The sequence below is a fragment of the Phymastichus coffea genome, unplaced genomic scaffold (genome assembly GCF_024137745.1).
Source record: "Phymastichus coffea isolate CEN01 unplaced genomic scaffold, Cenicafe_Pcof_1.1 PCOF00044, whole genome shotgun sequence".
Taxonomy (NCBI): domain Eukaryota; kingdom Metazoa; phylum Arthropoda; class Insecta; order Hymenoptera; family Eulophidae; genus Phymastichus; species Phymastichus coffea.
The window spans coordinates 885,194-904,006 of NW_026706855.1; the positions used below are offsets into that span (position 1 = coordinate 885,194).

Consider the following 18,813-nt stretch of genomic DNA (forward strand, 5'->3'; position numbering starts at 1 on the left):
ATTAGGGAAGATAATTTGAGTAAAACAATAGAGATAAAAAAAACATATAAAAGTTAATTTTGTGAGATTATCTTTTAAAAAACTTCTAAGAGCAAATAAATTATACTTATAGTGAGATAAAATTTTTTGCTATAGTGGATAAAAATTGAATGTACGTATACTATATTTTCATTATAAAAAACCACATTATAAATCAATTGCCCATTAAGCATTTTTTGAAGACTTTAATCCAATGATAATGGTTAGTACGAATGATAATAATGTGAGTAACAAGAGTACAGTGAAGACGACTTTCATGGATATAACTTGAATAATTTTACGCTACAAATGTTAAGTAAAAACGAAAATGTACAGAAGATTAGCGCAAATATAAATTAGTATGAAACATTACTATAAACCGGAATCCGATGTCGGATAAAAGTAAATTTGTATTTCATTATAGAAAAAAATGTCGTGTACAACAGCTTGGCGATAATCTATACTGATTGTGAGTATTTATTGAAACATTATTTATTGAATGAATATTTGCAGATCAATCCCCAAACATTCTACATAATGAAAATATAAAATAATTCTATGAAAAATATAATTTAAACTAAAACTAAAAAAATAAATTTTTTTATAGTTCATACTTCCTTGTTATATAATGTATAAAATAAGAAAAATAATTAACGAAAATTCGAAAAATATTTTATATATACGTAGACAACCCGAGGCAGAAGACAGATATGGATATAGAGCGACAATGAGAGTACAAAAGGCCAGCACGACGCGAGAGCGTCAACGTCCAAGAGAAAAAATATAAAATGACGGCAAGGCCGAAACTCACCATAATGCTCATTGGGCGAGAGACAGCGGTAATGATTGTAAGGTGTACTCAGGTCATCCTCATCGATGACACCACCCATTCGTCTTGGACGGTTTCTACTAAACACGTTGCTCGTCATTGAGTTTATCGATGTCGACGAGGCGCCCAACAAAGCTGCTGCTACTTCTGTCGCTGACACTGGTGTGCCTGCGTCATGTGAAATTTGTTAATCAAGGTTTCTTCCCACGTTTTTTAAAAGTTCAGCGCTGAACTTGTAAGTGAGAAAAAATTCAATTCAACTTTTTCAATTTAACGCTCGAAGACCGAGCTTACAAAATTTGTATTGCGAAATTGAACACTAAAGTAAATGGAATCGTTCAATTAACAATAATTTACGTACTGCGCGAGTTCTATGCATAAACAATATCATTGGAATGAGAATACTTCGAAATTCGTGATAGCGGCATTTAATTGCAAAATTTAAGCTCGTTTCCCAATTCCCAAAGCCAACTCATTAAAATTTCTAGCGTGATTAACACGAAACTCAGAAAATCCCATTAGCTGCATTAATTATATGCTTCCATTAATTATAGCAGCATAATAATAATCGAATCTCACTCGAAAAAGTGAAACCTTCATACGAGCGGAAGTTTGTGCTATGTAGAAAACACGTTGACAAATGAATTGGAAACTCACCAAGTGTCACGGGATTGTCAGTGGAAGTACTTTTGGTAACGTTAGCACTGCTATAATCTGAAGTAGACCTCGTACCAGTTGTATCTACTTTGAAGGGTTCGTTGCTAGAGAGATTGTCGTGCACGGAGACTGGCACCCGACGACTACTCGATGGTTTTTCTATCGACGATTGCTCGCTCAACGCGTACTTGGACGGCGAAGCGGTACCCGTGGCGTGCAACGATACCGTGGCGCTCACTTCGGCCGAACTATCTTCTTCCGTTGAGTTGAGGGTCGTCAGGTGCGTACTTACTTGAATTGGTACATTCGACGACTCGGCTTCTGCTTGCTGCTCCGAGCTTTGTAGATTTTCGATGATTATGTTCTCATCCAGCCTACAATAAGATATTTTATTCCTCCGATTTCAATTTGTGTAAATGTTAAACCCGTGTAAATGGATTTTTGAAAGTCTTACCCGTGATCCTCCCTACAAATTTGGGAGGCGTGCAAACGAAAACGAATTGTTACACAGCAATCATCGGGTAAATTGGTCTATTAAACAGTCTACTCATAATATACAAATTATCGTGGCAACTGGGTTAACTTACCCAAGTGGTGGCGGCACAGGCAGCTCTTTGTCAAAGTCCTGCTTGCCGAGTAGCCAATAGGTGTTCATGGTACCTTTCCCTTTGACTTCCGTAGGGCCGCGATACTCGATAATGTAACCACCTGCTTGTGTGAGCTTGTCTCTAGTTGCCTGGCTCATGTGAATGCGCCATGGTACACCCGTCGACTCCATTCTTGATGCTGTGTTCACTGTGTCGCCGAAAAGACAGTAACGGGGCATCGTCAGACCCACAACTCCCGCGCAACACGGACCTGAATGCAAATGTCCGGCGTTGTGATAAATTCAATTAATCGCAATTACTGTAAATTTGAATGATTAACTCACCCGTGTGAAGGCCAATCCTGAGCCTAAGCTGCGTTCTCGGCAGATGCTTCAGCTTGAACTTGCCGCTCTGATGAAGCAAATCCAGCGCCATCGTGGCGACCTGACTCGCGTGATCGGGTATTCTCACAGGACAACCGCCGACAACCATGTACGCGTCACCTATCGTCTCCACCTGCCGATGTTGATATGTATTGATTTTTATTGCTTTTGATGCTCGGCAAATTGATTGACGTTACACGCATGTCTGCACACTGCATGTGCGGGTCACCTATTCGGCTTTGATTTATATGATGATTGTTTTCGACGTCCAGCATGAATTTACCGATACACTTCGAATTCGTAACAAATCGATAGTAGCGAATATTATATTGTGTATGCCCGATAATTGGTCCGTTTAGTACTATGAATGTAGTAAACGCTATTCATTGATAACCTTCATTAACCATAAACTATTAATTAACGCCGCAGATGGCTTGAAGACAATCGGTTCGAAATCGTTGCTATAATAGACTCGTCAATTGAAATACTATCTCAGTAGTCAATATGTGATGAAACTTATTTATTTCAGTTCGAATTCGTAATAAAAATCCATCCCAGCTAGCCAGCATACGTTTTCAACAAATATAACTTCAGCGAGAGCATAGGTAGGCAAGTTCTGAAAGCATAGAAAATTCACGAGGCAAAATACGCTCAATCAGCAATTGAAACTCTGGCGGAGCTTTGTATAGCGGCTCGTTGAATTGCATATTGAAAATTCCTGCGTGATCGGAATCGGGGAAAATGTATATCTTTCTGTCTCAGTCACCTTATAGACATTGTAGGCATTGATCGTAGCATCGAAGCACGTATACAGGTCGTTAAGCAGATCGACCACTTGGAAGGGCGTCGAGTATGCTGAGATCGTTGTGAAGCCCACTATGTCTGAGAAATAGATCGTTACCTCGCCAAATTCTTCGGGGTCCACTCTGTTTCCCAGCTTTAACTTATCTGCTACCGAGCTATAGAAACATTTTATCATGGTTTTCTTTACGGTTTATTCTATATGAACTTTATTTCATTTGATTATCTTGCTTTTCGTCTGACTTTTATAAATATAAATACATTACTTTTAATTTTATATCTTAAATCAGGCAACAAATGCAGAAGGTAACTATTTGAAGTTATTAACAATTTTTATATTCTAAATATGGTATTGGACGCTTTTAAACTATAAATAAACCAAAAGTTCCTGAAGCATCAACATTTAAAAGTCCGCAAGCTTTACTCGAAACAACTCACGCAGCAATATCGATCGCATTGAAAAAAAAATAACCGTAATTTTGGAAAAAATTAAAAAAGCAAGGGATATAAAATCTATAAAAAATCATTATTAAATTTTCATTCTCAAAAGTAATAGTGACGTCGAAGCAGTTAGATATCCAAATGAATTGGGATATTTGTAGTCTTTGTGAGAGGATAAAAATATTTCACAATATATGATATATACGCACAAGGAAAAGAGTAATTTGGAATGCAAAAGAGCCGAGATATTTTTCATAGAAGAAATTAAATTTAAGTCACGCACACACCTACCTTGGTAACATGCGGTTGAGTAATTGCTCTGTTTTCTTTTTCTCCATGTCCAGCTGTTCCGTTCTCTCGCGAATGAGTTCTTCCAGATTGTTGGAGTATTTTTCCAACATTTGAAACATTGTGTCGACAAAATTAACTTTTCTGAAAAGAAAACAGCAAAAAGGTATTACGCGTGTTCGACTGAATACACGAGCTTTGATAACGACATAAACGCAAGACCAAAATTTATTATCGTGTAAAATTATAACACGAAACACGCCAACTCAAGTACATTGAAAAATGGTCTTTAAATATAGAGCTTTTAATAGGACAAAGCTAAGCATCAAAAAGAAGCATCGATCTAATCGCAGCATAATTTTCAGTGGATAAACTAGGATTATTTTCAATAGACTATAAGATCATATGTCGCGAAGCTCAGAGAGCCGTAAGATACAGCTTGTAGTATAAGAACAAGGGAGGACAAACGGCCCTGGAGAGTATAGAGATAGTCATGCGTGTACTTAGACGAATGAGGAGACGACAAAGTTAATTTGAGAACTATGCCTCGAGTGCTTTCAAGCAGGCACGATCGATGAATATTTCAACAGTAATGTGTACCTCGAGGGCTTTGAAAATCCTCTTTCGCTATAATTTTATATATTTTTTTGTTACGCTCGTTCAAACTCATGACCTTGTATTGTCGAAAAAAAGTAGTTGTCGATTGGAATGAAAAACGAAAAGCACATGTGATTTTGTAGCCAGTCATAAAATTTGTAATTACATGGATACAGTGCTGCTCTCCCTCAATAATTCACGCCGCGAATAACTAGCGGTTATAAAATGGCATAGAAGACTGATGTGTTTTCCGGGCTGTCGGTTTGGGTTGCTGCTGTACATGGTCTCAGAAATGTTAACGTAAAGATATATATCGTTGCGTACATCAACTTGCTCGCGCGTTATATTCGTATAGCCTAAACTCAAAATTATGGTAAAACCGTCGGACAATAACATTCCTCTGGTATGAGATGTCATTGCTTACCATGAAACACGACATTATTCGTAAACAAAAAACGAAATAATGGGAGAGAGAGAGAGACATTAGGAACAGCCTCCGGGTTTCGCGTACATGCAAAATAGTTCTTTGGATAATTGAAACGAGCGCGGGAATGGCTGCGCAGTACGATCAAAACTTTTGCGCGGCGGCAGTGCTCGCTCGGTATAATTGAATAACGGCCCTCTAAAATATTCAGGAGAGAGTCATGCCAGCGACCCCTCCCCTCCCGCTCTCTCATACACAATAATTATTCAGCTGCTGGAAATTTCACGAGCCTATTCCGTTGCAATTACGTTACGGGCTACGCGCGAGCATGCATGTGAATTTACATCACTTTCAATCGCTTGATATGCTTTCGCTGCTGCAAAATATTTTTCATTTTTTTAATATTGATGACCAGTCGAGTGAGATCATCTCAATGGCCTAACTTCAAAATAATATAATAAAGTAATTCTAATGCTCTGCTTCAATTACACATGTTCGCTGGACAGATTGTGACGTCAGGTATTATTTCTTGATTATTAAGATCATTATTTTGAATTTTATTATTTGTTTATTATTCATAATACAAGAAAAGAGTTAGATTAAGTAAATTATAAAAAAAAACGCTAATAGGAAAATGTTTCAGAACCCCTTCTAGAACAAAATAAAAAGAAGATGAGAATTTTTTTGCATTTGAATTTTTTGTCATATAAATATACAGTCAGAAGACGCACCTAAGAAAAGGAAAATTTGAAAGCAACTAGTGACTAAAGATTCTGTTAACTATCTCTTCTCTTCTCTCTTTCTTTCTCTCTATTTCTCTCTCTTGGTCTCATGTGTAACTATATAAATAGCCGCTCGCGCTAAGCATATATAAAGAATGATAAGGGTAAGTAAAATCGTAATACTTCATTCGACTGGCTTTCCGTGAAAATTTTCGTGACTTAAAATTTAATATGAAAATACAAGATTATTTTTTTTTATTCGCTCATGTTGGTTGGGGAAATCTGCGTGCATTAGCTTGGTTTAGTATTTTATTAAAACAGGACGATTCAGTGTAATACTCAGTGGCACGAAAATTTAACTCGGAGAAGATTTAAAAAGAAATTCCTTTTATACTAATGATATAATAACCGATTTCTATAAAAGAATTTTATATTTTCTAAATTAAAAAAAAATATGTCCCACTGAAAGTAATAAAATTTTCCCTTTTTCTAGTTATTTTAAGATGTATTGTATTTTATTATAACAAAGATAAATATTCTGAGATAATAAGATTATTGTCTCTGTCTTTAATTTGTCTTTAATTTATCGTTGTTATGTAGTATTCTGAATAATTAATGTAAATGGAAAGGGCAAATGTAAAAATATATTTGTATTTTTTCGGAATAAAAATGATGTAAAATGAATATTGTCTTAAAATAAACGTAAAAGAAATAAATTTAGAAAAAGTTGCTAATTCTCACCTGCCATGATTGAGTTTTTTGAAAAGCTCGTAAATGTTATTGAAATCTGGTCGCATGTCCGCATTCTCAGCCCAACATTGACGCATGATATTAATGGCTTCTGGTGGCGCAGCTCCTTTACTCACCGATGGCCTTATCAGTGGTGGTGGCTTTTTCACTTTTTCGATGATATCTGTCGATATACGATATTATACAGTTTTATTGCGTAAATTACTGACTTCGTTATTTTAAATTGACATTTTTAGCGAAACGTGATTTTCGAAAATCACTTTTTGCAACGAAATGGTCGTAGCGAATGAAATGGAGATGAGTTTTGTTGAAAACATTTGATACATACGTGATACTAGTGAAATAAAACTAATTATAAGTTTCCTATGGTAGTTGCAGTATAGTACGAAATATCAATTTTGTTCTGACCACATATAAATTTCTTTGTAAATCGATGAGATAAAGCGCGGTTTAACATAACGGTATTTCATTTTTAAAGCTAGCGCAAAGCAAAAAGTGACGAAAAATGAGGTCACAAGAAAAACTGACGCCAAAAAAAAATTGTACATTTTGACAAAGCATACCTCCTGAATTTTCCAGATATAGAGTGGCATGGGCATCCGAACCTTAATTAGTACGGGACAATACAAAGTACGACATAGGATCCTCAAAGCATCCTCGCGCAAAAATAAACAAGAGAGCACCGAGTGCGGCAAGCTCGATAAGCTTCCAACGGAAGTGCATGTGTATGCACATAGGTACATGTGCCTGAATGTATTGCCGAAGCGTGTTCGATAACTTGAAAAGTTACCTCGTAAATGTGTATTCGGCTTGCCGCACAATTGCCAGTTATAACGTCCTTCTACGACATGCAATTGAATCATTTTTGAAGACTTTATTAGCGCTGCCAATTTTATTCATCCGAAAAGATAATTTATATGTGCGCGAAGAAAAACTATGAGAAACGATATTATATGATAAGCTAGTAGACGTGAAAATCTTGCTGAGACTCGAGGAAAGTCGAATATATTTCTTCGTGACAGTTTTGAGGAGATGCGGACCTTGTAGTAGCATACTGCGTATGTGTATGTATGCAAGTAATGCATATAGACGTCAGCCGCAAGCACGTATGTAATAGTCAAGGCAGACGTCAAAGTTATATGAGAGAATCTATTCATGCGCGATATCTTGAAAATTTTTTTTTTTTTTTTTGGCGGAAAACTCCGCAACGCAATTTCCTCATTAAACAAGCAGATCAAACTTTCCTTTTGCATACATTCGTTATTAGGTATTTTTATATCTCGATAGGTATTTTTATATTTCGTTCGTCTAACTTGTGTTGGGACTCGCAAACGATGAAAGCATTTCTGACATGTTTGAAACGACGACGAACTTAAGTATACACGTAATCAAAGTGAATTATACATCGGGCTTCAGCTCCTTAGCTCAAATTACATCTTTCTTCAACATTAGATATGAGAAATCGTAAAACAAAACGGATTGTACACACAAGCAACGTGATTTTAATTTGTACGAGCGATCGACGTACATGCACTCGTGGAGTCGCGAGTTTGGCCATTGTCGTCAATATACAACCGCGAAATATTGGATATAGGTGAGTTATCGAGTAAACATCGGTTCGGATAAACATTTGGTAGTTGGATATAATAGATATATGTATAGTGCGTATGGTATACCCTCGGGCGAAAGGGCGAACATGCAGAAGGGCTCTCCTCGCACCACCACCTCTTGCATAATTATGCCAAAGCTGTAAACGTCGCCCGGCTGGCTGCCCCGCTTACGCAAACCTGTGTGCCTTAGTAACTCCGGTGCAGTCCAGAGCAAGTCTGCAACATAAAACCCACGCAGAGCGAATATTCTATGTTATTTTTTTATATCTTTCAAAAAAATATCGTAGAAAAACAAATCAAAGCAATGGAAAATTGTAAAGACTTTGGTGCTATTTAGCGTAAGAGAGAAAAAACAATGACATTTGGAAATGAACGACGAAAGAATTGATATCGCAGGTCATTTAATTATGTCAGATTTTATTGTATAATTGTAGCAACGATAAGATTACGTTCTTTGAATACTGATATGGACGAGAGAAAATGTTAATCTGCTATGTCAATATAAAGTTTTCATGTCGATGCGTCCATATAGCGAACGAAATAACATGTCATCGTGAAAATGCATAACTCGATCAAGCTATCTTAGATTATTATATGTATTATATCTGTAGAGTAAATTTACAAATCATAATATATAAAAATGTTGATGAGTTTCAATAAAACGCGCCTTGTTGCCATTATTCATAACAACTGTTCACACGTTCTACTTGCATTGAACGAAAATTTTTACTCGAGTCTCGGCAACGCTTCAAAAATAAATTTATCCAGAGAAAATCGAACGGTCCTCGTCGTCGGCGTGAATATGATTGACGTTAAAAGTTAACGCGAGACGAAGGAGATTGTCGCGGCAGGTGCTGGCAGACGCCGCCAATTTCAGTCGTCGACGCGATGAGAGAGCAATATATGGATTCCGATTTCGAGTCAGCTGGATATCTCTTTGCTTATATATATCCAGCTCTTCGTATATATCACTTTCGCTTTTGCCCAGATTCAACTCGTGCTCTTCAAATATCATCTCACTCACAGTCGAATGAGAGAAAAGAACAGGTCGCGCGAGTTATAGCGTTGCTTTGGCGATGTCCACATTTCGCGAGCTTGTCGACAAAAAGTTTCAATCACTTGTTTTATCGGGTTAGAATTTTAGTCGTCAGCGAACATTTTCGAAGTTTGAAGATATCGCCGATGAAAAGATTTTAATTCGTTATCGAAGAAACCGTATCTAATTGAAAATTTTGGATTTCCGATAGCTTTTCGCGTGGAAATGTTGGTAATTTTATTTGGTAATAGCTGAGGAGTCTTGAGACCGAAAGCTTTTAAAAAGACTTTGATTGCAAATAGTCGGAGATATTGATTGCGCGCTCGGAATGAATAAGAGCCGCTCAAAGTAAAAAAGAAGTTGCGCAGTAGGAAAATCTCTGAGAAAAAGGCGCGCACCAACTCTGTTGGATAAATTATGTATATGAGTTCACTCGGCAAATAACTATACTTCTGTTGGATACAAAGTTAAATTGGCACCGGTAAACACATTTGTTTAACTATGCTAATATAATTTCGTAATTCTTTATAAAAATATACCGATATTCCGCTTCCTGTTTCTTTTCGTAGGCTCATCGTCTATTTACTTTGCGCGCACCTTTTGCCGAGAAATAAGAGAAAAGAAAAGAAAAGAAAAAGGTGAATCTTCAAAGAGCTGCTACGGGTTATGAAGGAAAAAGAAGAAACCTACCTCGGGCTGTTTTTGACGATGACTGCACATTTTGGGCTTCGTAAAATGCCGGAAGTCCGTAGTCCGTGACTTTGAGGACCCATCGGGCGTCGATGACGCAATTTCGCGAGGTCAAATAGCCGTGAGTTCGTATTGGCGTGCTATGCAGGTATTTCATGCCCTGAAAGAAAAAGCTATATAATTGAAAATTGAATTCAATCGGGTTGTGTGATTGACATTCAATAATAGCATGGATATAGTCTTCTGCATCTGATTGATTACTATTATGAGCATAATTAGCTTTAAATCATGAAAGTACGTTTGAAAATGTAAATCAATCAATGCTCGTTTCCTTCGGATACATAAATAAATCATAAGCAAATAATGACGTTATAATACGAAACATTATTCAAAATTGCAATAAATTTGAATTAACTACACAATAAATAGCACATCGCGTGAAAAAGTCTGCTGTGTGTCATTTCCCAAAAAGTTTGAGTATCGTAATGTGTAATACTATATATAGTACTGACCCGAACGAGGTCGGTTAGAAGGGAGAGTCGAAAGGACCAGTCGAGCTTGATCTCGTCCTGCACAAGGACGTCCTCGAGGGAACCTCTCGAGCAGTACTCATAGACAAGGCATGGTCTACTTGGCTCCGTCAGGCAGCCAATCAACGGGTTCAAGTTTTCGTGGCGAAGACCGTGTATCTGCAAAAGTTTTGAGCGACGATCAGCGTTACATTGCAATCTTGAACGGGCGATTATTCATGAAAAACTTCAAGCCATATTGTTGCTATTTTCGCGTAAATTTAAATAAAAAAACTTTTTCGACTTTGTTTGCGCACGAATGGTTGAAAAGAACTTTCTGACTCTTATAATCAAATGCACGAATTGCTTAAGTAACGCATCGAAAATAAAAGAGAGAGGAAAGAAGACAAAGCGTCGTGGTAGCCTTAAAAATATGGTAAAGTCGAGCACATTTGCCAGCTCTCCCACACATTTTGACCTTTATATATCTCTCTTTCTCTCTAGCAAATGGAATATCGAGAAGTTTAAGAAATTATACAAGAGAGAAAGCCGAGGTCGTAATAGTAGCTAAGACTTACCGTGACCAGCACGTCCATTGCCTTACTCTTGAGCTCGAAGGCGCCTTGAACGGGAAGCTGCTTAAGTTGAACCAGATCACCCTGGTTAGCGGAAGAAAAAAAAGAGACAGTTGAGTGGGTTTCCCTTTTTTGATTTGTATACGCTTCAATGGCTGTGGCGCATAAGGGCAACGGGCAAAATTCGCTTAACGAGTTTTCAGCTCACTTCTCTCTCTTTCATTCTATCCAAGAAATTTTCTCGGCTGTTGAGCGCATTTCAGTTATTATAACGATCGTACGCTCGATATTTCACTACTCAGTCTTGAATAATTGCGCATCTATGATTAAAAAAAAAAGTGCTCCACTATTGATTATTTTTATTATCGTTTCGATGCATTCAGCCGATTTACAGATGCACGTGAAAAACATTAATGAATATAATTTGCATTCGAATTGAAATTAATTTATCCAGAAATAATGAAACCTCTTGACGCTTATCGTCAGCGTGCGATCCGCCCAAAAAGTAACCAGCGACGATTTAGACTGATCGATTCGGAGCTGCGTAAATTATTTTTGATGTCTCAGCTTCCGGCACGACGCACGCTACGTAGACAGTTGCCGAAGGGAAAATGTTCTGACGTGAATCTAATGGATTTATGGGACGTGTGATAGGTCGTTTCTATACATCTACTATTTTCGGGTAAAATTCCCCCGCTTCTGGACAAACCAGTTGTCGGGGTTGGGAATAAGTCAGCACATTTTTTATGCATATAAAGCTACTGTGCTCAAGAATTTTATTAAAATTTATCGCCCACTCTATCTGCTATTTATATTTCTGTAGAAAGGTTAGACAGGCTCGGTACATGAAATTGAAGCTGTCAGATTTTCAGATTCTCTTTATAAACGTTGAAAAGAATTCTTTTTTAAATCAGTTTGTTTTTCAATGTAATCAATTTTCTTAAAATCGCTATTAAGAAAAGTTGCTCGATATTTTATTTATCCTCCTGTTTTGTTATGGAAAAGCCGTGTTTCGTCCATGACGTGTTAAAAAAATTATTGCCGACACGTTTGCGAAGGGAATCCTAGATTCGCTGTGAATCATCTATTTCACGTATGGTAGTATTATATACTATGCTGTTCATAATTTATGTTTAATAGATCAGTAATTTATGTATAACTAGCATTTGAATAGGATAAGTCGTATTTGACTAAACGGTGAGTTAAGTATTGAGTTCAAAAGTTTCATATATTCCAAGCTGTATTTTAACCTCACAAATAAATGTAAATATCAGAGTTAAAACTAAGAGCACTAGATAAGATGCTGTAGATTTAATTAATATATCTTATTTATTATTATAATTGTTTTCTAAATTTAATAAATTTAGTAACCAACCATCAAATTTAATAAAATGTGATTCTAATAATCTGAATGATGGCTAGCAAAAACTGGAATCATTGGTAGATAAGAAAAGTTTGATAACTCTTACAACCTAGAATTAATTAAGATTGTTAATTGAATTAGTTTATCCAAAAAGAAGTTTTGTACTATTGCGTAACAAATATTATTTCACGTAAAATCGCAATGCTAAGACTATGCTAAGAAGGACGTTTTATATTTTCTAGCTAAAATTATAAATTTTAACCAGAAGCTCATATTAGGCTGACCACTGGTTTTTGCGAAGAAGCTTTACGTATACATTAAATAGCAGACCTTGTTTAGAGATCCTCAGAGGTAGGCAGATTGATATCGAGGAAAATGCTTGCTAGAAATTTCCAATCGTCATAGAAAAACATCATCGCAAGGTCATCTGAGTTGGGACATAATTTTGTTACTAATAGAAAATACCGCGTTTAATGGTTTACCCAAAATCAATTAGAGGCCAATAGGCACGTTTCGAGAAAAACAAACATATTTTTCTCAATACGACAATAATCTGTGAGTGAATCATATTATTTATTGTTGTTTATTATTTGTAAGAAAAGAAATTACTCGAAAAATATAAGTCACATTTATTGCAATTATACGTAATGCTATGTTCGAGTAGAATTGTCTCGTGCACCGTGCAGATGTATATTTAGGAATTGCTATGGTGAAAAAAATGTCGCGTCAAAAAAAAACTCGTTGTTACTATGCAATCTATAACTCCAACTATTTCATGATTTGCAGGATTTGGTTTTCACCATGGCGTGAAAATATTCAGGTATTTAGCCGCAAATACTGCATGCTGATTAACGCTATGAAATAAACGCGATCAATAATCGTCACAGTGATTATGGAGTACGCTCGAATCTTACAGAGTATAAATTTTACGTTCTTGTACGACCGCTAAGGCAACGCACTCAAAATTTTGTAAAGTGCTTTGGATTCATCTAGAAACATCCTGGATTTTATTAAAAACTGTTTTGAAGAGATATCACGTATTGTAAAATGTTTTAAATCAGAAGAACTATTCATGACTATGTACTGTGTAACAGCGATAACAGTGAAAATGTCTACGATGCTGAGTTCATCAATTAACGTATCTTTACAGCAGTTCACTCAAGGACTTAGCGCGGCTCTTCTGCGGTAGCATTGTCGGGACGGCTACTACTAATCTTCGATGAGCTTCTCAGTGCTTGCTACGGATCCTTTGTTGGTACTTTGAGACAATGAAAAGCCTTGATCGCGAACTCAAAATCCAATTGAGTGAGTTCTTTTTATCCGACTGAATAGCGGATGTCCTTGTTTCGACGTGAAAGGATAAGCACAACAAGGTATATTTAAATACAAACTCAGTGGCTTCTGTTCATAGAAATTGTTAAAGTTGCTGGAAATTCACAAAGATTAACAGTGGCTTTGTTCATTGGTATTTATTTACCAGACGTTTTTAAGAACATGAAGACACTGCATACTAACAAATGACCATTTCACTATTTTAATTTTAAGAAAATAATGCCTATTGAGTTAGTGCTCAATCAGCATCGGATCCTCAAATGAATAGCCTAATAATTTATTATTAATTCTTTGTTGCTAACTTATTCTCTAACCGTTATGAAAGATTATAAGGAAGTAACTTTTTATTGTTACTAGCAGATTTACTGGCTGATGTCGAATAATACATTATGGTGTTGAAATGATATTGATATCTGTTACAGATTTGACTCGCCAACTTAAGCTAACGGGTCAAAGAATCAATTCGATAGAGACAAGTGCAACAAATTATTTCCCGTGGTAGTAAATTAGTTCAAATTAATAGAAAATTATGAGCCACTATCAATTTTATTGGTCTACTATGGATGCCTCACTAGCTTGATAGATGTAAGAAAACTACGAATGTGAATTTACTAATGTGAATTCATCATAGAAATTCTGTGCCAAAAATATTCAGTCGTTTAACTTAATCAATTTTCTTAAAAAACGTATATTGTAGGACGTACTGTTATCTATTCGGAAAAGAGCATGGAAATTTTTCAATGATGTGTGAGTTTCATTTTATTACGTGGTTAAAACTTTTTCTGTTTTTTTTTCTTTTTTTTTTTTAATACAGAAATAATGGAAAAGAACTATCGTGATAAGTGAATTATCTCCGGGCTTGGATAAAACAATACGCCTGTAATTTAGTTTGAGCGCCGTAACTGCAACGGATAGAGGCGTAGTTAGATAACTGCGTTGGAAACATTGACATTGATAAAACCGGTCCGTGATATAATACGATAAATTAATAAGTCTATTATTTACATTTATGTAACTTGACAAGAGATGAGAATTTTCTTGATTTCTGAAAAATGTTATTAGATGATATGTTTTTAACGGTGACAATTGAGTGAAGAATTACGACGAGGTGTGTATATATACGTATTTATTTAGTGCAGTTTGCAGGATTAGACATTTACGTTCGGTCACATTTTTAAAAACTGATATATTCCTCTCGAATGACTAAGAGTATCGCGTCAAAACGTCAACTATAGTTTAACATGACAATGACAAAATGGGATTAGTAACCAAATACAAGCACCATTAATTAAATTGTTGAAAATCATACGAGGCACTCGTATAGTGTATAGTTAGGGATCGAGTAGACTGTCATGTTCGGATAACGTGCTCGCGACGAAACTGTGACGACTCCGATCGCGTCAGTAGATAAATTGTACTAGTGAGTATAAAGTGAGAACTCGCGATAAAATCGGCTCATATTTCATGTGACGACGAAAGGCAGCGGTCGTGGTGCTCACATGGAAAAAGAAACTCTATCTCGAGCAAACTAACGAAGCTGTGCTTCAAGTCAATCAAAACACTGCTTCTTCATTGCATTTTGACAGTGAGTAAGTAGGTCACGCTACAATTACATTTTTTAATAATCTTAGTATTTTATTATTTAAAAGAATTGTACTATAACTAAATGGACAATCTTACGCAATAAGATGTGCCTATAGCTGCGTAGTATGAGTCTGTTATTAGCATTTTCAAAAGACGACCAAGGTTGTTCGCGCCAGGTTATACAAAATCTGACGTAAGCGTAAGCAAAAGCGTTTCCGGACTATTAAATCATTTTCAGAGTTGACGGTCAGCTAACAGTTTCATTTTATTTGACAACACATTACGTACATTGTGAGATCAAGTCTGCATTTCTTTATCGTAAAGCATTATCATTGCATAATTTGCAAAATTTGCAAAACTCTAATATGCAAATAGAAATATCGCTTTAACAGAATAAAAAATTGACTCTTGACATTATATTATTTCAAATCTAAAATCTAATCTTGAATTAATTAGCTGAGAATAATCTTAGCATTTTAGAAATCGTAGTAATTATCATTTTATTGTAGAGAATTGAAACACAATCGTATCTACATTTCTTTTGCCATCACAACAATACGAACAAAATATATTTTTACAGATGGAATAATTCTTTAAGTGATCTTGGACAGTGCAATCTCAATTCAAATATGGCTCCACATAAAACGACAACAGAAGTTTATGGACAACGCGAACAAATAGATTTCAAAGGTTTGGAGCCACTATTACGGCGAAGCTTTGGCGATGAAAGCTTACAGGTCGTTCACTTTGATTCGACAAGACTGTTACCTGCAGGAGAAAATTACTGTAGTATTATGATCAAGCTGGACGTATTAGTGCGCCAAGATAACGAAGAGAAAATGTTACATTTAGTGGCGAAAACGCCGAATCCGGCGGATAATGCTGTTATTGAGTGGCCTATAGTTTTCAAAAAAGAACTGTTTATGTACGTTGAGTTATGTCCGTTGTACAGAGAACTTGATAGGGAAAGTCTTATCGAGGAATGTGAAGTGATCAACATTTGGCCAAAATATATTGGCTACAGAAATTCACTGCAGGGTGGCGACAAGATCGACTACGACTCATCGATGTTGTTGGAGAATCTCAAACATCACGGGTTTTACACTTTTGATAAGCGGCAAGGTATGAGCACATGGCATATTTAAACAGTTTAAAATGAATTATTATCTATGAAAGGCTCGCTATAGTGAACTAATTAACTTTGCAGGTTTGGACGTGGAACACGCTCGGAAAGCGTTGACTTCATTGGCAAAGTATCATGCGTTAGGCATCGCCATGAAGCAAAAACGACCTGCAATGGCGAAAAAAGCTATAACGCAGGCCCGAGTATTAGGAATTGATTTTGTGCACATGAACGACGGCTACGACAATGTAATGCAGACATTCCAGGAGGAGCCAGCCCTGCAAACGCACATGAGTGCCATCGAGTCGTGTTTCGAGCAAGCGAAGGATGGCAAACCCTACAAGGAAATGCCTATCGAGCCGTGGGCCACGATAACGCACGGCGACTTTTGGGTCAACAACATGCTCTTCCATAAAGACGAGGCTCGCAACGTCGACGACGTCAAGTTCATCGACTTTCAGACCTACCTCTACAGTAGTCCTCTCAAGGACTTGCCATATTTTTTCAGTGGCAGTCTCAATAAGTCCGCACAGACTAGGTATCTTAAAGAGCTGATAGACGTCTACTATAAAACCTTCATCAAGACTCTCAAGCGTACCGGCTGTGATTTTTCACTTTTCACGAGGTCAAGCTTCGATCGTGAGCTCAAGAAGCAGGCGATCATTCAGTTTCCAATTTCTGCTTTGACGTGCAAGTTTTTAGTATCTGACGTTGAAACTTATGGTGACGAGAGCAATGAAAGGGTACTCAATAATGTATTTAATACTAAAGCAAGCGATGCTTTTATAAATAAGTTGCATGCTCTTATCGAAATGTACGAGGAAATGAGATGGTTTTAAGATTAATCACGAGAATTCATTTAATAAGTACCGTATAAGTCTAAGTTATGATGTCGTTTAACCCTCCATGCTTTTCTAATGTGTTATTAATATTAGTAGAATTATTTTAACTGTCAAAACTCTACGTTATTCTATATTTTACATTTTTATAAAATTAAACCTCAAACGTTGAATCTAGAAATTGTTGACAAGATGCGCTATAATATAATTTTAGTAAACGAGAAATTGATTTATATTGAGAGAAATCAAACACGGTATCTGCTATCATTGTAATGATTTTTTTGTTCGGCATTACGATGCTATTGTAGCGTTTATCACACACATATATATACATTTTTTTATATCATAGATAAGGAAAATTGTTAAAAACCAATAATACCACTAAAAATTATGTATTTAGCTGTTGTACAAGCATTTTAAATAATAAGATTTGTCTTTACTACGTATGGTCTAGGTTAATTGTTTTACCTGATTTTTATTCATTTCTAAATATCTCAAAATTAAATAATTTGAATACTAGTAGAACAAAACAGAATAATCAAGAAGAGCGTTGTAAGTATCAACATGTCGAAATTCAATGGATTCACTTAAAATTCGTTGTTTTCGTTAATTCAATTGAAAAAAAATGTTTAGTTTCTAGACATTTATATTGCTAATATCTGAAGTTAATTTAATAATGTTTAAACAATTATTTCAATAAGCTATGCGAATTTACAAATCACGAATCCGGACATCGTATTAAAGTATTGGACTGAATTTGATGAAAATTACACTGCTTATCATTTATTCAATAATCTAGAAGCTGACGGTCGACTTTTTCTTAATAAAAATTTCTTTTTTCTATGAGCGGAATCCGTGGAATCGACTTTTAATTTTCTAACAATATTGGTTAATAACTAGTACAATTAGTAAGCGAAATATGTAATCGCATCAATGACTCATAGATAAATACTTTTATTTAATTAGACTGTTAGACTGTTATTTAATTAGTGATAGCATACACGAACGATCAGCAACAAATAGTTAATTCCACCTGCGTCAGTCTATGACAATTTCGTAACCACCTCTGTTTAGCTTTCATTCAATTATAGTTTAGCATAAAGTTGGTACATTCATTGGTAGAAGCGAACTCAATTATTTGGTGAAAGAATTGGCCATACAAGTATTGTTTGTATAAGCCAGTTCAGGCATATATACATGCTTTTAACGCAGATTATAATAATAAATTTGATATAGCTTTGTTTGACTATCATATGTAGACTTCTTTTTATTAAATCTGATTTTACTATTTAGTTTTCTAGTTTAATAATTTACATGAATCTAAGCTTTGCTAAGCTTACTTTACCTCAACTTTTCATTAAAAAATGATTTATATATATACATATATATATAGGCATGCATAAATCGCATTATTTGAGCTGCACGTTGTATTATTTTTTACAGTACATTATTTTATCGGTACGAGATATAGCGTTCTCGCGACGTTTTCCAGTATTATATGTATATCACCTTAATTATTTATAATATTTTTATTTAGAAATATGATATCATTTGTAGCTTAGTAATTTGTACTCAAAATCAATTTTTTGTAATAATATCTATTGCTCAATTTATATTTTGAAACTGAACATAGTTTGATGCAGTAAGCGCAAACC

General features: G+C 35.7%; 2 protein-coding genes across 8 annotated transcripts in view; one reads left to right on the forward strand and one right to left on the reverse strand.

The window, feature by feature from the left end:
• LOC131664581 (guanylate cyclase D) overlaps positions 1 to 18,813 on the reverse strand; it is a 115,062-nt gene that overhangs the window by 5,232 nt on the left and 91,017 nt on the right. For 4 of the 5 annotated variants that reach the window (XM_058935789.1, XM_058935793.1, XM_058935792.1 and 1 more), the window contains 12 exons: positions 10,921 to 11,001; positions 10,346 to 10,522; positions 9,834 to 9,993; positions 8,174 to 8,323; positions 6,489 to 6,660; positions 4,008 to 4,148; positions 3,241 to 3,433; positions 2,436 to 2,607; positions 2,092 to 2,362; positions 1,959 to 1,970; positions 1,505 to 1,878; positions 830 to 1,015 (listed from right to left, as the gene is read on the reverse strand). In XM_058935789.1, the coding sequence (XP_058791772.1) occupies positions 830 to 1,015; positions 1,505 to 1,878; positions 1,959 to 1,970; positions 2,092 to 2,362; positions 2,436 to 2,607; positions 3,241 to 3,433; positions 4,008 to 4,148; positions 6,489 to 6,660; positions 8,174 to 8,323; positions 9,834 to 9,993; positions 10,346 to 10,522; positions 10,921 to 11,001 (2,089 nt within the window). The remainder of the gene's footprint in view (positions 1 to 829; positions 1,016 to 1,504; positions 1,879 to 1,958; positions 1,971 to 2,091; positions 2,363 to 2,435; positions 2,608 to 3,240; positions 3,434 to 4,007; positions 4,149 to 6,488; positions 6,661 to 8,173; positions 8,324 to 9,833; positions 9,994 to 10,345; positions 10,523 to 10,920; positions 11,002 to 18,813) is intronic. The other variant, XM_058935790.1, reaches the window with a different exon arrangement.
• LOC131664586 (uncharacterized) lies at positions 14,525 to 17,600 on the forward strand. Of its 3 annotated transcripts, none has more exons than XM_058935805.1 (3): positions 14,525 to 14,720; positions 15,777 to 16,318; positions 16,404 to 17,600. In XM_058935805.1, exons 2-3 carry the CDS (start codon positions 15,826 to 15,828, stop codon positions 17,156 to 17,158), a joined length of 1,248 nt encoding a protein of 415 aa, XP_058791788.1. In that variant the 5' UTR covers positions 14,525 to 14,720; positions 15,777 to 15,825; the 3' UTR covers positions 17,159 to 17,600. The 3 variants fall into 3 exon arrangements, with proteins under 3 accessions (XP_058791788.1, XP_058791786.1, XP_058791785.1); XM_058935803.1 differs by lacking the exon at positions 14,525 to 14,720 and adding an exon at positions 14,767 to 15,197; XM_058935802.1 differs by lacking the exon at positions 14,525 to 14,720 and adding an exon at positions 14,769 to 15,201.

What these genes read in the sequence shown, in the direction of transcription:
- LOC131664586 (XM_058935805.1), top strand. Translation starts at nt 15,826, where the DNA reads ATGGCTCCACATAAAACGACAACAGAAGTTTATGGACAACGCGAACAA. An exon ending in CACTTTTGATAAGCGGCAAG is followed by an intron (nt 16,319 to 16,403) that starts GTATGAGCACAT and finishes TTAACTTTGCAG; the next exon opens with GTTTGGACGTGGAACACGCT.